Source organism: Physeter macrocephalus, chromosome 9, assembly GCF_002837175.3.
Source record: "Physeter macrocephalus isolate SW-GA chromosome 9, ASM283717v5, whole genome shotgun sequence".
NCBI lineage: Eukaryota > Metazoa > Chordata > Mammalia > Artiodactyla > Physeteridae > Physeter > Physeter macrocephalus.
Window position 1 is genome coordinate 83,447,853 of NC_041222.1, and position 17,305 is coordinate 83,465,157.

At 45.4% G+C, this 17,305-nt stretch overlaps 1 protein-coding gene across 3 annotated transcripts in view; it reads right to left on the reverse strand.

The window, feature by feature from the left end:
* The window catches only part of IPPK (inositol-pentakisphosphate 2-kinase), a 56,018-nt gene that overhangs the window by 20,432 nt on the left and 18,281 nt on the right, over nt 1–17,305 (reverse strand). For 2 of the 3 annotated variants that reach the window (XM_007111302.4, XM_007111303.4), the window contains 5 exons: nt 10,886–10,944; nt 10,401–10,473; nt 5,933–6,212; nt 3,614–3,764; nt 2,769–2,871 (listed from right to left, as the gene is read on the reverse strand). In XM_007111302.4, coding sequence (XP_007111364.1) covers nt 2,769–2,871; nt 3,614–3,764; nt 5,933–6,212; nt 10,401–10,473; nt 10,886–10,944 — 666 coding nt within the window. The remainder of the gene's footprint in view (nt 1–2,768; nt 2,872–3,613; nt 3,765–5,932; nt 6,213–10,400; nt 10,474–10,885; nt 10,945–17,305) is intronic. The other variant, XM_028494141.2, reaches the window with a different exon arrangement.

Consider the following 17,305-nt stretch of genomic DNA (forward strand, 5'->3'; position numbering starts at 1 on the left):
TTGCGGTATGCGGGCCTCTCACTGCTGTGGCCTCTCCCGTTGCGGAGCACAGGCTCCAGACGCACAGGCTCAGTGGCCATGGCTCACGGGCCCAGCCACTCCGCGGCATGTGGGATCTTCCCGGACCGGGGCACGAACCCATATCCCCTGCATCGGCAAGCAGACTCTCAACCACTGCACCACCAGGGAAGCCCCATGAAAGAACTTTTAATAGTCTGTGGCCTAGGAATATTCTCAACCTGCTCCCCCAGCTTCAGCTTCACATCCACCTTCTTCAGATTCCAACTAACAGAACCTAAATCCCTAAAACAAAAAAAGAGGCAGACCCTTATATTCCAACACAGACAGACTTCAAGCCATGTTAGGTTAAATGCAAGCTAGTGAAGAACACATATAATGTGGATAATCCCCCAAATGGTATGAGTGTGTGTGTGTGTGTGTGTGTGTGTGTGTGTGTGTGTGTGTGTGTGTGAAGTTCTGAAAAGATACATACTGTTAACAGTGTACACCTATTGCTTGGGCAGGAATAACTTCACATTTTATACAATATACTCACTGCTTGAATCTTTTTCATTAAAGTATTTGTTTTGAGTTAATTGTAGGTTCACACGCAGGTGATCCTGAGTGCCCTTTACCCAGTCTCCCCCAATGATGACATCTTGCAAAACTATATAGTATAATATCACAGCCAGGATAGTGACATTGATACACTCCATGATCTTATTCCAATCTCCCAAGTTTTACATGTAGTCCTGTGTGTTGTGTATGTTTATTTTATCACACATGTAGGTTCATGCATCTACCACCACAGTTAAATACAGAGCAGTTCCATCACCAGAAGATCCCTCTGTTGACCTTTTATAACCACACCCCCTTCCTTCCACCTCCTCCCCATCCCACAGCAACCATTCATCTTTGTCATTTCAAGAATGTCATTTAAACAGAATCATAGTGTGTGATCTTTTGGGACTGGCTTTTGTCACTCAGCACACTTCTCTGAAGATTCACCCAGGTTGTTGTTGTGTATTGAGATTTCGTTCCTTTTTACTGCTCAACAGTTCCAGTTTACGTAACCTGTTGTAGGCCACCTGTTGACAGACACCTGAGTTGTGCCCAGTTTCTAGCTATCACAAATAAAGCTGCTATTAACACTCCTGTACAGGGTTTTGGGTGAGCCTGAGTCTTCCCTTCTCTGTGACAAATGCCCAGGAGTGCAGGTGCTGGGTTATAGGGCACATGCATGTTTAGCTCTGCAAATCTAGTTTCTCTGCACCAGCATTCAGTGTTATTTCAATGTTACTATTTTAGTCATTCTGATAGTTGTGTAATGATTACTTGAATCTCTTACAAGATTATGTTTACATATGAGGTTTAAAAATTGCAATAAAATTAAAAAGTAATCCATGCTTATTTATTACAATTTTGAAAAATATAGAAACGTGTAAAAAAGGAAGTAAAGTCCTATGCTTCTTCTCTTGAAAAATGGAATACTGATACTTACTCCTAAATCAATGTACCCAAGTTGCAGACAATGCAGGGCAGTCTGTCACTTTATTCTGATAGAGGCTCCCTTTTGGGTCTCTCCCCACCTTGAGGACAGCTCTATCCCCAAGCACCTCAGCTAATTCCCTCAGGGCCCTTGGCTTTGGAGGGGACCTCCTCAAAAGCCCAACAGCTGCAGAAGAGGGAGCACCCAGCCTGGGAGGGAGGGAGCACCGAGCCAAAGACAAGAGTGAGGACTCTTAAGAAGTGAGAACCACAGACACATTGTCAGGACCAGGACAGTTAAACTAAGGGCTCCAGGGCAGCTGCCCAGAGGATGTAGAGAAGGAGGTCACTCTGTTTTGCTCCTACCTTTTTGTCACTTTGCTCTCCCACTGGAACAGTGTTCCTTAACCATTTTAGCAAAACCTTTGACAGCCCAATGAAGCCTATGGATCCCTCTCAGAATAACATTTTTAAATGCAGAAAATAAAAAATAGAGGCTTGACCATGTCAAATACCGAACTATTTTTTAAAACAAATATATTATGTAGTATTACATAACAAAATCTCAGAAGTAAAGAATATAAAGATATCATGAGATATCTGTAGCAACTACAGTGTGAAATTAAAAGGTCTGATTTCTCTTAATGGCAAAGTTGGGGGTCCTGCTGACCACACAGTGGTTGTTGCCACATTCGTAATGGAAGGAAACACTAATTTCAATCAGAGGTTAGTGAAAACAAAGATGTAATTTTTTTCCTATCCAAGTTCATGGAGCCCCTGAATTCCGATTTTACAGAACCAGAAAGAATAGGATCAGGCCTCTTCCCTAAGAGATTCTCCCAGGGTGCCCCTTGGCCTGAGGTATGGGGAGGAAGGAAGCCAGCCACACACAACCACAGGTGGGGTCTGGGCCTAGAGTCCCATTGAGGGCTGTAAGGAGAGGACTGGTTGGCGCTAGCCTGTTGTAAGGCTGCTAAGAAGGAAGCACAGAGCAGTGGCCTCATGTCCTGGACCCCAGTACAGGGAGGGTAGAGAGAGGACTGGGCCCAGGGTGGCCTAGAGCCAAGTGAACAAAGGGAAATCCTTCCTAGAAGCTAAAGTAATGTTATTACCACCTGGCCCAGTCCATCTGGGGGAAACTTTAGCCACGTTTTTTTAATCCCCAATTTTTCTGCTTTAACCATCAGGGATAGGTACTGGGAAACACTTCTTAGGAAAACCCCGAGTTAGTGTTAAGAGCCTAAGAAGCATGCAGTGTGTTTCTGGAAGGATCTACCCACCTTTGTCAGTGCAAAAGCCACTGTGCCATCATCCTCAGTGGAAAGATCAAGCAGCCTCTGGTAAAATGCTTCATCATAAGGCCCATCTATTTGCAATGTTTTTCTGAAGGACAAAGCACAAAAAAACAGGATAACAAAGCTGCCTGGAAATCGTTTGTTAAACTGTTAGCAGTTTAAGAATCATACATCTGGTTTTAAAGAACATTAATGGATTCATCTCTTCCTAATGCTAAACTTCGTTATGAAGCGTCTTGCAAGACCAGAACCAGGAGAGCCAAGGCTGAACGTCTCTTGTTTATGACAAATGGTGTCAGGTAAGAGATGCTAGTGAAGGGGTGCTAGGGAGGAAGCGAAGCCAGGCCAGGGCAATGGCCCCAGCCTCCACCACATGCCACAGGTGTGGACCCTAGCAACCCCCATCAAGATGGCCAGGAGATGGACAAGGCAGTGCCTGAAGGCCAAAGCCCAGCGGCGGCTGGGTGAGCACGGCTCACTGGCTGTGGAGCAGCACTGCCCCCTGCAGGCTCAGCTCCAACTCAGGACATGGAACTGCCTAATGCAGGGTTGTCAGGTTCACAAGATGTGCTTTCCTTTCTAGAAATGGGCAAGTGACCACTGATCTGACAGGACCCTGGTCCTCCTTCACATGGCACTGAATCTCTGGGCCGAGCCTGGCATCTGGGGGCAGGGAGGGGAGGTAGCTGGGGTGAGTCACCCTCCTGGGAGGCCAGTGCTGTCCCCCCACTGGTGCGACCTGCTCCCCTCATCCCCATCTTGCCCTCAGGGCTGCTTGGGGCCCCATGTGGGCCCAGAAAGGGCAGGGGAGCCCTGGACCTGGGCCTCACCTCTGCTCAGGAAACTCCTCCAGGTACCGCTCAACCCGCCGGTACAGAGGGTAGAGGCCTTCGATGTCCAGCAGGTCCAACATCTGCACCTGGAGGGTTTTGTACAGAAGACAGCCCTTCGGTAACCCTGAGCGCTCCGGGGTGTTTTTTCCTACCAAGAACATCAGGGGAAAACGAGAGGTTTACTGTCAAGGACTAAAGAAGGTGGCGGGCACAGGCCGCACCCTGCCTCACGGAGCTGCTAGGGCTGGGACAAGCGGACGTTCAGGACCGGGCACAAAAAAAAGTCAGGTGACCCACACCTCACTCTGTGCCTCTCCTTCCTCTCAACATACTTCAACCTCCATCACACCAGCCCAGATCTGAGTTTAGAGAGATGACCCTCAGTCTAAATAAGACAAGGCACAAAATTTAAAACGACCATGTTGACATCTCCAAAACTGCAAGACTGCATCTGCGGAGCCCAGAGCCACAGCCCGTGCTGAGAGGTAAGTGACCACACTGAGCAGGGAGCTGTCAAGGCAGGGATGGTGCGGAAACAAGGTCCATTCCACACTCGAGCATTCTCGGGCCCCTGCCATGCACCGAGGGCCTCGAGGGCTGGGGAGACAGAATCCCAGCCCATTTATCCCACTCTTCAAAGAAACAGCCACGTCCTATGAACAAACAAATATATGAGTATGGGTCCGAGTCACAGGGAGCAGCTGTGGCCATGTGCAGTTCTGACACTCTGACCTCTGACCTCCTCCACCTCTGGCAAAACATGCTCAGTCATGTAAGACAGTGAAAGTGCATAGGCCCAGCTAGAAGGGATTTGTTAAAAATATAGGCTATTCAGGGCTTCCCTCGTGGCGCAGTGGTTGAGAGTCCGCCTGCCGATGCAGGGGACGCGGGTTCGTGCCCCGGTCCGGGAAGATCCCACATGCTGCAGAGCGGCTGGGCCCGTGAGCCATGGCCGCTGAGCCTGCGCGTCCGGAGCCTGTGCTCCGTAACGGGAGAGTCCACAACAGTGAGAGGCCCGCGTACCGCAAAAAAAAAAAAAAAAAAAAAAAATTATAGGCTATTCAAACAGTGGAATATCTACCTCATGGTCAATAAAATTTCAAAAAATACAACTGCTGATATAGATACAGATTTATACTAATCAGGCAAAAATATCAGGTTACAAAATAGCATGTAGAACACATTGCACATCCCATGGGTCAGGTTTATGTCTGTGTACATACGCAGGGAAGGTCTGGAAGAAAAGTCCACAGGTGTCAACAGTGCCTCAGAGACCAGTGTCCATCTGTGTGTCCTTCCAAACACGTTCCATCTACTTAAAAGCAGTTAAGTACCCAAATATGGGCATAAGTTTACCAAAATTGTCTGAAATGACTAGCTATCACTTTTGCAACAAGAAAAATACCCACAAAATTCATTTGTACTAAGAAAAATGTGAAATAGGGGACAGAAGAAGGGTGACTTGTGCTTAGGAAGCTTTATGGCAAAACAGTAGCACCTAAAATCCACGCAGGAGCAGGGCTACCATCTTCCTATGTCATACCCCCACAGCCATCCTCAGAGGCTCTGAGAACCCACAGGGATCATCAGCACAAAAACTGAATAATCTGAATCTTCCTAGTTGGCCCCTCAAAATAAGTTCCTGGCTATGGCTCTGCATGCCACGTACTTGAGTGTGTTGTGGAGCCCGCCAGCAGACGACAAAGGTGGCAAACGAGGAGGCCATGAACATTCATGGCAAAAACCCAAATCAGTCACCAGATCGCCCTGAAGTCTGGATGGCCACTGAGTCAAAGCCAGCCCACAGCGAGTCTGTGAGGAATGGGGCCTTGAGTAGGAGGCACCCAGAGCCACAGGTCCCTCACGTCTGTGTTCACAACTTGTCTGCAAACTGCCACCCACTGAGGCCACCGACCTGCCCTAAAGGGCCTTGCACTGTGGGACTGCAACATTCCGGGCCTCAATTCTTCCCATCTAAGAAAAAAGCCAAGGAAAACCTATCCCCAGGGTTGCAATGAGATGGAACAGGACAATGTAGCGAAAACACTCAGCAAACCACAGAGGATGCATAGATGTGTGGGACGATATTTAGGGAAAACCCTACAGCCCAAATGTATGCTGCAACTTATAAACCCAGATAAGAGATGAGAAAGGCAGTATCCCCACCTGGGGCTGAGAGACAGGGAGACCCAGCTTTGGGGAGCCCTGACGAGACTGAGGCTGCTCCCACAGAAGCTCCGTGAGGCCAGGCAGGACCCTCGCAGGCCATGCCACAGGCTCTGCTCCCCCTGCACCCAGCCCACCCACCAGGCCTACCTTGGCAGCGCAGGCTCCTGCTGAAAGGGCTGGCTTCACAGACGGGTGGGCCCCGCAGCCCAGGGCCCGACCTGAGGGCGCCCGCCCGGCCCTTGTCCGAGCCACTCAGTAGCACCCGTGTGATGACACGCACCAGCTCCCGGATCACGGCCCTTGTGCAGTGGGGCCCACTGGCCAGGCCATTGGATGGGAAGAAGAATGGCTTCAGGTGGTGTGCAAGTTCACTCCAGTCAGCCACAGGGCTGCGGGCATCTTTACAACCATAAATCAGCTCACCATTCTTCAGAAAAGGAAAGAAACAGGGAAACGTCAACTCCAACAGGCCGGTAGGAAGACACCTCCGTCCCCATCCACTAGACAGGCCAAAGGACCGGCCATTTTACATGCCCCCATTTGGGGTCTCTGCATACTGCAGCCCTCTAGGGAAACCCACCCTCATGTACCATGTCACTGACCAAGAGAAAAATCCCACTGGAACATGAAAAAGGAGAAAAGTTCTCAAGAACCAAAGATCAGAGCCCTGAGCCTGAGATACAAACCCTCAGACCAGAACACCTGGGATGTTGGCAACCTCAAGCAAACTCGGCCTAAAGCACAAATTCCCAAAGGCCCTAGCCTGTTACTCAAGAGGCCAGGTGACATTACTGTGCTACTGAGGGACACACGGTGTCATCTGACCCTGAGCAAACTTCTCGGCCAGTGTGGACATCGGCCACCAGCATCCCAGAGGGCTTCTGTCCTCTGCGAAAGACTAAGCCAGGCTCCAGCCAGGGTGGGTAAGGCCAACAGCATCACTAGTATAGAAATCTTCATCTTTGAGGCCATCCTGTCTTCTAAAACCAAGTCCAGCAAAGAAACTCCTTATGGCACCAATGTTCCCAGGGCTACATGAAAGGATGCTCAGTGGGTGCAACCCTGTGACTTTTAAAGGGGTCTGTGGTATCTAGGAGGAAAATCCCTAAGGGAATCCTGGTCCCCACACCCCTGAGCATCAGCCAATCCCAGGGGAGTGATGAATCCCTTGCCCCTACTTTCCTCGTCTGTGAGACAGTGTGGTCAGCAGCCTCCAGGTAGGTCCCCAGTGGCCCCCATCCCTTGACACTCATACTCTGTAGTCCTCTCTGCACTGTGGAGGTTTGGTCTGTGTGACTGACAGAATACGAGCAGAGCAATAGCATACCCCCAGCAAGATTAAGTTATAAAAGATGCTGTGGCTTCTGTCCTGATGACTCTTCTCAGATCACAGCAGCCGCACTGAGCAGCCCCATGGAGTCCCACATGGTCAGGAACTAAGGCCTTCTGCCAATGGCTGTGGCGGCGCCATCCTAGGAGCAGAGCCCTGGCCCCAGCTGTGCCTTCAGATGGGATGCAGCCTCAAGAAGGACCCTGATCCAGAACCAGCTATGTTGCTCCTTAATTCCTGGCCACAAAAACTGTGAGACGATAAGTGGATGTTATGCAGTAGTAGATAATACGATGAGGATGATCCCTGCTCTGCCCCCAGGTGGCAGATGGGCGTCAATTCAATCCAGTGAGAAGTGTGGACTGGACATTCCTCCCTCAGCAAGTTCCTGGGATTCAGCAGCATGATGCCTCCCCTGGGAGCCCCCTGTTAGCACCATCAGAGTTCACAGATGTGGGTGTCCAGGGAGATGGGAACACAACTGAGGCCACTGCTGGCCAAAGGACCAGGGGAAACCAACAAGAGATGCTGACCCTTGAGATGGCCTTACAGAGGGAGGAGGGTGCGCCAGGCCAAGGAAAAGCAGGAGCTTCCAGGAGGAAAGCAGGCCAAGATGAAGTACCAAGCCAAAGCCAGTCAACATGGGTTGCAACCAGGAGGAAGGGCCAGAGTTTGGCTTGTGGTCCAGTGCAGGGGCAGCCTTGGCCTACCGTGAAACTCTCTCCTCCAGGCCCATAAGCAGTTGAGTGACCCCTGGACAATAGAAGGCCTCTTCTCCCCAATGTCTGGAATCCAGGTAGATGGGCATTTTACATATACAAATATGGTTGCTCAAGCACCTCATGTGACATTTGGCAGAGAGCTATCGTCTTGGGCTCTGTGACAACCCCGCATGTCCCCCACCACATCTCACAAATGTCCAGTATTAGTAGACAGAGCCACAGACTTGGAATCTGTGAACAACATTCGGACAGACAAGGAGAAGGCTCCAACAAGACAGCATGGTGGCAGCACCGACCGTGGCCCAGGAAACTTCTCCACACATGGAACTTCACAACAAGGGAAGGCGTGAGCTTCAGTACCAGAGAGCTTGCTCCTGAGAGGTGCTGGCACTTGCAATAATGTACTGACTTGCTCCGGGTATTATTATTTTTTTTTTTTTTTTTTTTTTTTTTTGGGGCTCTCCTCCAGGCCCATAAGCAGTTGAGTGACCCCTGGACAATAGAAGGCCTCTTCTCCCCAATGTCTGGAATCCAGGTAGATGGGCATTTTACATATACAAATATGGTTGCTCAAGCACCTCATGTGACATTTGGCAGAGAGCTATCGTCTTGGGCTCTGTGACAACCCCGCATGTCCCCCACCACATCTCACAAATGTCCAGTATTAGTAGACAGAGCCACAGACTTGGAATCTGTGAACAACATTCGGACAGACAAGGAGAAGGCTCCAACAAGACAGCATGGTGGCAGCACCGACCGTGGCCCAGGAAACTTCTCCACACATGGAACTTCACAACAAGGGAAGGCGTGAGCTTCAGTACCAGAGAGCTTGCTCCTGAGAGGTGCTGGCACTTGCAATAATGTACTGACTTGCTCCGGGTATTATTATTATTTTTTTTTTATTATTTATTTATTTATTTATTTATTTTTTTTTTTTTGCGGTATGCGGGCCTCTCACTGTTGCGGCCTCTCCCGTTGCGGAGCACAGGCTCTGGCCGCGCAGGCTCAGCGGCCACGGCTCACAGGCCCAGCCGCTCCACGGCATATGAGATCTTCCAGGATCGGGGCACGAACCCGTGTCCCCTGCATCGGCAGGTGGACTCTCAACCACTGCGCCACCAAGGAAGCCCCCGGGTATTATTTTTAAAAGCCATTCCGTGTCACTTCTTTTAATCCATCTCTTTTGAAACTATTATCTCAACCTCTGGATTTTCTTCCCCCAGCTGAGTTCAACAGAAGCAGCAGATAGCCAGGGTTCTCAGTCCCAGGTCCCAGGTCCCAGGCCCCAGAACAGGTCAGCTCATCCAGGGGCCAAGCCAGACTCACCACTCAGCTTAAGTGTGGGCCTGACAGGCCAGCCTAGGCGGGGGCATTCAGAAAAGGGTCCATTTAGGACAAAATGCCAGCCTCATTATAGGTTCCAAATAAATACCCAGATGAAAGGGAACTTAACTTTAGGATTTAAATATACAATTCCTGAAGTCTTTATAAGATTTAGAAATAAAAACTGATTTTAAAATTTCCTCTTTTTCTAGATTTGGGAAGGTGGAGGCAGACAAGGTAAAGTTGATTCACTCTGACCAGATTTTTGAACCATGGAGGGAAGCAAGGCAAGAATAGGCTTCCCTCCCAACTTCTCTGAGCCCACTTCTGAGGGGCATCCAGTGTGCAGAACAGCACTACCCACACGGAGCAGGACACAGAGGGCACAAGGCTGTCTAGACCCGACAGCCCTGCTACTCCACACAGATCCAGAGCCTGTGAACCTGGAGCCTATACTTAATAAGAAGATAACCAAGACTGGGGGCAGTCAGTGGTAAGCAGAAAAGGAGGTGACAAGGGGGATCCCAGGGGACACATTTCCAACACAGGCCACACCAAGCCCTCCTCCAGATCTGAGCCAGCCCTCCTCCCCTCTCCCCGCACCCCCTCTCTCCACACTCCTGTCCCTCAGCCTCTCCTCCTCCTCCTGCTAGCAGCAGGCCAGGGGACCACAGGGCCTCAGCAAGTCTGGTCAGGGTGCCAGCAGCAGGTGGCAATGAAGAAGCAGAAGGTGCCAGTGCCAGATGGTGAATATTCTGCATGCAGAACCGTTCCCACGATCAGGATGCAGGACTCTGAGAACTCACTAATTGACAAGGAGATCCCCAAACTATAAGTTCCCTAAGTTACTCGGGAGGAAAGGCACAGGTGTGGCCACCCTCTAGGATGCCCTGCCCCAGCTCCTGCTCCCATCTCAACCACACAGGACTCCTGGGACGCAGTCAGGGCCATCTTTCTCCAAGAACCAGAGTCAGGGTCTATGTGTCAAAGGAGCCCGAAGCCACCCAGTGGTCAAGGAGTCACTCTCACACACCCCAGCAGTCCCAGGATGACATGCCCATGAAATGAGGCTTGGAAAAAGGACTCAAAGTATCACGCTAAGCCAGCCCCAGCCCAGACGCCCTCGTCTGCAAGGTCACAGAGCCCTGTCAGGGACCAAAGCACCATGGGTTCATCCAGCTCAGTTCAGACACCAACAGGCCCCAACCTAAAAGTGCCATAAGACAGAAGCAGCTCTTACCTTAAAGATCTTTAAGTTGTTCTGTGCCTCCTGTAACAAGCTTTTCAAAGCAAAGTACATTCTCTGTTTATTTCTAAAAAGAGAAAGTATTATTGACAGAATTAAAGCAGACTTTGCATTCACCTGCCCGTGGCTCAGGGGACATGCCCAAGAGCTGCCACTCGAGGTCTCTGAGCTTTGCAGATTAAGGAGCTGCATTCTCCCCAGCCCTCCTCACAGAGGCACCCCCATCCCTGCCCCTAATCCCCACCCTGCTCTCTGCCCCTTCCTCTGGCAATACCTCCCCAGCCACTGGCTCCCACAGGTAATCTGCAGGAACCTATGGAGGCAACACTGACTCTAAGCAAGAACCCTGGGCCCTGGCTATCTGCAGGCAAGTAGCCCCCACCTCACAGAATGCAACCCACTCCCACCCCCCACTGCACAGAATGCCATCCCCCACCAAGAAAGGCAGCACTAGGGACAAAGGAGAAGTGTTCGCTTACCCTGAGTAGAGATCAAGGGGACAATATTTACTTATCTGCTTCCACTTCCCAGTTGCTACCTGTTAAGAAACCACCACATGGTGTCAATGAGTGGATTGGGGGAGCAATCCAACTCTAACACACAAAACAGCCTAAGTGACTGTGAGATGACCAAGGCAGCTGAAGGGCCCAGCAGATGACACCACCTCCAAGTGCACATCACTAGCTGGGGTAGGGGGCTTGACTGTGACCCCAGGAAATTTTGGCCCTCCTCTGAGAGCCTCACGTAGCTGCCAGCCCCTCCACATAAGCAGAGAAGCGGCAGCAAGCACCTTTATAAGATGACATGGCTGAATTTTGGTAATCAGATGAACAAATCTTTACAATTATAATATCCAGGAAGGGGAGGGTGCACCCAACTAGCAATTTCATGTTGTCAGCGAGAAGATAAATTGGTACAACCTCTTGAAAGGCAACTTGCTGGTTTCCATCAAAATTTTAAATGTGCATGCCCCCTGATTTGGCAAATGTATGAGGAATCGCTGGGTCAAGGATTCACTGCAACCTAACTGTGACAGCAAGACCTAGAAACAACTAAATAAATCAAATGACATCTGCTCGTATGGGCCAGGACCCAGCAAGCCACATGTTGAATGAAGGAATGAATAAATAATATGCAGCCACTAACAGAAAGAGGCAGAGCTCAAAATCACCAATTATTTTTTTTTTTTTTTTTTTGTGGTACGCGGGCCTCTCACTGTTGTGGCCTCTCCCGTTGCGGAGCACAGGCTCCGGACGCGCAGGCTCAGCGGCCATGGCTCACGGGCCCAGCCGCTCCGCAGCATGTGGGATCTTCTCAGACCGGGGCACGAACCCGCGTCCCCTGCATCGGCAGGCGGACTCCCAACCACTGCGCCACCAGGGAAGCCCAAAATCACCAATATTTATTCAAGGAGAAAAGCAATTGGCAGAACAATGCATATGAAATCACTTTTGCTTAAAAAAAAAAAAAAAAGATATGTGCATCTATACATGCATGTATCCAAATATGCACTGAAAAAGCCCTGAAGGATATACAACAATCAATCTCCAAGGATTATTTAAGTGAAAAAAGCAATTAGAAGAACAATAGCTTATGGCAAGACTCCATATTTGCTTTATAAAAGTGTATGTGTGCACACATGCACATATGAGCACACTTGAGAATATGTGTACGGAAAGGCATCACCTCACTTCCACTTGAATAACACGTATATTTTTGTTGGCACAGGAAGAAGTCTGGAAGGACATGCAAACTGACAATGTGAGTTACCTCTGGGAAGGCAGGAGACCTAATTCATAAAATTACATATTTTATCAATTAAACAAGCAGGTACTATTTCATAGCAAAAAAAAAAAAGTTCTTAAAAATCCATCATATATGTTGAAAATGAATGGTAACAATGAAAACCATCTCCTAAAGGGAATGGCTCACATACCTTCTTTTTCCTAAGAGCCTAGAAAGTTATACACCACAAAGAAAAGATGGACTAAGGACCTCCAGAAATTCTCTCCAGAAATTCTCTCCAGAAATTCTCTCCCCCATAAGGGCAAGGAGAAAACTGGCAAAAACAGTCAGGATCAAAATTTTTAGAAACCAGAAAATTAACCAAAGGCTTACAACAATCTGGAAAGTATTATACAAGAAAAATGGCCAGATCTAAATAAGAACAGTGAGGTATGTGGCACTTTTAATGCCTTATTCTTACCCCTTCTGTCTAGCACCAAGGGAACCCTAAAAACCAACATCCCCAATCACAGTGAAAACAGAAGTGTGGCAGCCACTGGAGAAGGCTAAATGGTATAGGAGCTTCTCCAAAGCCTCATTCCCAGAGAGTGGTCATTATTTGACCTGTCTCTTGGTTTTCTGTCTCCATTGACTTGACTCAGAGCTAACCAATTACAAAAGGGGCGTTTTCCCCCAGAGACATTTGTGAAAAATATTCAGAGGCAACTGTTTAACTTCATGACTTCCTGAGATACTGGATAACAGCTGTGGCAAACAATAGGCTAACCTAAAACTAAAAAGAAAAAGCAGAGGAATGACATGCACACAGGGCTTTGAAAAGCTCCAGTATATCCTGGGCATCTAGGAGGCCATGTACAAGCTCCAGAAAGACCTGAAAAGGCCACCACCTCCTGGTGATCTGAGGCTCTGTAGAAGTGAAGGCTAAGGCAGAGTTGCAACTGCCCTGCTAAGTGTTGATGGCAGGCCCCAGTACACACACACAGCCCCTCAGTAAAGCCTGGGAGACTTAATGGTCTCAGGCATTTAAGAAATCTCTGTTAAATCATTAGCTGCTCACCTAAGCTAATGGAGCATAAGAGGTCACAAACAACAAAGAACAGACTTCTCAAACTTGGCGAAGAAAAATCACAAAACAATAACAATTACAGCAAGCAGCAACAACAAATCCTAGAAAGGTTGTAGAAACTGATTTCCAGAGTGGTCACGTTATATTACTTAAAATGCCTGTTTTCAACAAATCATTACAAGACATGCAAAGAAACAAAAACGTAGGGTCCATACCCAGGAAAAAAACAATCAATAGGCTGTCCCTGACAAATTCATACATTGGACTTACTAGACAAAGACTTTAACTCAACTATTTTAAATAAGCTTTAAGCTAAAGGAAACCAAGGACAAAGAACTGAAGGAGACAAGGAGAACAATGTATTAACAAACAGGGGATATTAATAAGGATAGAAATTATAAAAAGGAACCAAATAGAAATTCTGTCATTGAAAAATACAATAACTAAAATGAAAAAGTCACAAGAAGGGCTCAACAGCAGATCTGAGTAGGCAGAATAAACAATCAGTGGATTTTAGGATAAAGTCCAAGAGCTCCACACCCAGACACATCATAATAAAACTGTCCAAAGACAAAGAGAGAGAGAATATTGAAAGCAGCAAGAGAGAAGTGACTCATGATGTACAAAGGATCCTCCATAAGATTAACAGTTGATTTCTCACTGAAAACCATGGAGGCCAGAGGCACTGGGATGGCACACACAGTGCTGAAAGAAAAAAGACTATCAACCAAGAAGTCTTGCCTATAAAATTATCCTTTCAAATGAAGCAATAATTAAGACATTGCCAGATAAACAATAACTTAAAAAATGTGTTGCTAGAAAACCTGCCCTACAAGAAATACTAAAGGGAAATCTTCAGGCTGAACTAAAAGGGCACTAGACAGTAACTCAGATCCACATGAAGAAATAAAGGGCACTGGGTAAAGGAACTACATAGGTAAGTATAAAGGATAATATAAATATATTTTGTTTGTAACTTTTTTCTTCTACCTGGTTCAAAAGACAGAATGTCCCCTGCATGGCATAAGGCAATTATTATAACTGCATAAGGCAATTATTACATATCTGTATTTACAAGCATACAATGCATAAACATGTAATTTGTATGAAAATAACAGCACAACAGAGGGGGAAGGCAACAAAGCTATATAGGAGCAGAGTTTATGTATACTACTGAAATTGAATTGTTATTGAGTTACATTGTTTAGGTTAAGATGTTAAATCAATAGGTAGAACAACTATACAGAAAATCAACAAGGAAGTAGAAGACTTGAACAACATTATAAACCAACTAGACTTAACAAATATCTATAGAACACTCCACTCAACAACAGCAGAGTATATTCTAATCAAGTAAACATGAAACATTCTCAAGGAGAAACCATATGTTAAACCACAAAACAAGTCTCAATAAATTTAAAAAGATATGACTCTGCAAACTTAGTGGAATGAAACTAGAAACAAATAATAATAGGAAATTTGAGAAACTCACAAATATATGAAAACTAAACACATTCCTAATCATCAATGAGTCAAATAAGAAATCAAAAGAGCAGTCAGAAAATAAATTGAGATAAGTGAAAATGAAAATACAACATAACAAAATTTATAGGAGGCAGAGAAAGCAATGTTTAGAGAGAAATTTATACTTGTAAACACCTATATTAACAGGAAGAAAGATCTCAAATCAATAACCTAATTTTCTACCATAAAAAACTAGAGACCAAACTAAATTCAATGCAAACAGAGAGAAAGAAGTAGTAGATTAGAGCAGAGACAGATGAAACAGTGTATAGAAAGGGAAAATTTGAGAAAAGAAACAAAACCAAAAGTTCTTTCTTTGAAAAGATCAACAAATATGGCAATCCTTTGGCTAGATCAAGAAAAAAAAAAGACAGGACTCAAATGACTAAAACCAGGAATGAAAGAAAAGACATTACTACCAACCTTGCAGAAATAAAAAGAATTTTAGAGGAATGCTATGAACAGTTATATGCCAACAAATTAGATGAAATGAACAAATTGTTAGAAACATACAGCTACCAAAACTGACTCAAGAAGAAATAGAGAATCTAAACAGACATAACAAAAGGCTGAATCAGTAATCAAAAATCTTTCAACAGGGACTTCCCTGGCTGTCCAATGGTTAGGACTTCACCTTCCAGTGCAGGGGGTGCGGGTTCAAACACTGATCGGGAGCTAAGATTCCCACATGCCTTGGGGCCAAAAAAAACAAAACATAAAAAACAGAAGCAATATTGTAACAAATTCAATAAAGACTTAAAAAAAATCTTTCAACAAGAAAACCCCAGGACCAGATGGCTTTGCTACTGAATGCTACCAAATGTTTAAAGAGGAATCAACACCAATACTCAAACTCTTCCAAAAAACTGAAGAGTAAAGGATGGAAAACATTTCCTAACTCATTCTATGAAGCCAGTTATTACCCTGGTACCCTAGACAAAAGCATCACTAGAAAAGAAAACTACAGACAAATATCCCTCAAGAAAAAATCCTCAACAAAAACTAACAAACCACATTAGCAGCATATTAAAGAGATTACACACCTATCATCAAATGCGATTTATCAATCAAATACAAGCATGGTTCAACATATGAAAATCAATCAATGTAATACACCATATTAATAGAAAGAGGAAAACAACTCATGATCATCTCAACAGATGCAGGACAAGCATTTGACAAAATCTAACATTCTTTCATGATTAATAAAAACAAAACAAAACAAAACAAAAATACTCTAAAAGAACATCTTTCACAAACTCACAGTGAGAACATTACATTCAACAGTGAAATTCTGAAAGCTTTACCCCTAATATCAGGAACAAGATAAGGATGCCCACTCTTACTATTTCTATACAATATTGTACTCATAATTAAAAACAGAATTACCATATGATCCAGCAGTTCAACTTCTGGGTATATACCCCAAAGAACTGAAAGCAGAGTCTCAAAGAAATATTTGTACACCCATGTTCACAGAAGTATTATTCACAATAGCCAAGAAATGGGAGCAGCCCAAGTGCCCATCAATGGATGGATGGATAAACAAAATATGGTATATACGTTCAATGGGATATTATTCAGCCTTAAAAAGGAAGGAAATTCTCACACAACCTACAGTATGGATGGACCTTGAGGACATTATGGTAAGTGAAATAAGCCAGTCACAAAAGGACAAATACTGTGTGATTTCACATATATGAGGTCCCTACAGTAGTCAAATTCATAGAGATAGAAACTACAATCGTGGTTGCCAGGGGTTTGAAAAAGGAAGAAATGTAGAGTTGTTTAATGGATGCAGAGTTTCAGTTTTACAAGATGAAAAATGTTCTGGAGATGGAAGATGGTGACAGTTGCACAACAATGTAAATGTACTTAATGTCAATGAACTGTACACTTAATGGTTAAGATGGTAAATTTTATGTCATGTGTATTTCATCACAATTAAATATATATATATTAAAAAATCAGTTGTATTTCTATGCAATAAACAATCTGAAAATGAAATTTCTAAAAATTCCATTTACAATAGCATCCCCCAAAATAAAAAATTTAGGAATAAGTTCAACAAAAGACACATAGACTTATAGGTTGAAAACTTCATCACATCACTGGAAGAAATTAAAGACCTAAATAAATGGAAAAACATCCTGTGTTCACTGAGTATTAATACTGTTAAGGTGGCAATACTTCCCATAATAATCTGCAATACATTGTAATCCTTATCAAAAATCCCAGCTGCTGTCTTGGAAATCGTGACACGATTTGTGTCACGATCGTAGCACCATCTAAATTGGAAAAGAAGAAGTAAAACTCCATTCACAGATGACATGATCCTGTACACAGAAAATTCCAAAGAATCTACAAGAATGCTACCACAGCTAATAAATGAATTCAGCAAAGTTGTAGGGTACCAGATCAACACACAAAAATTAGTTGTGTTTCTATACCCTACCCTAGCAATAAACAAACCAAAAAGGAAATTAAGGAAGCAATCCTATTTATAACCACATTTACAATATTCCAAAATAATAAAATACCTAGAAATAAATTTAACCAAAGT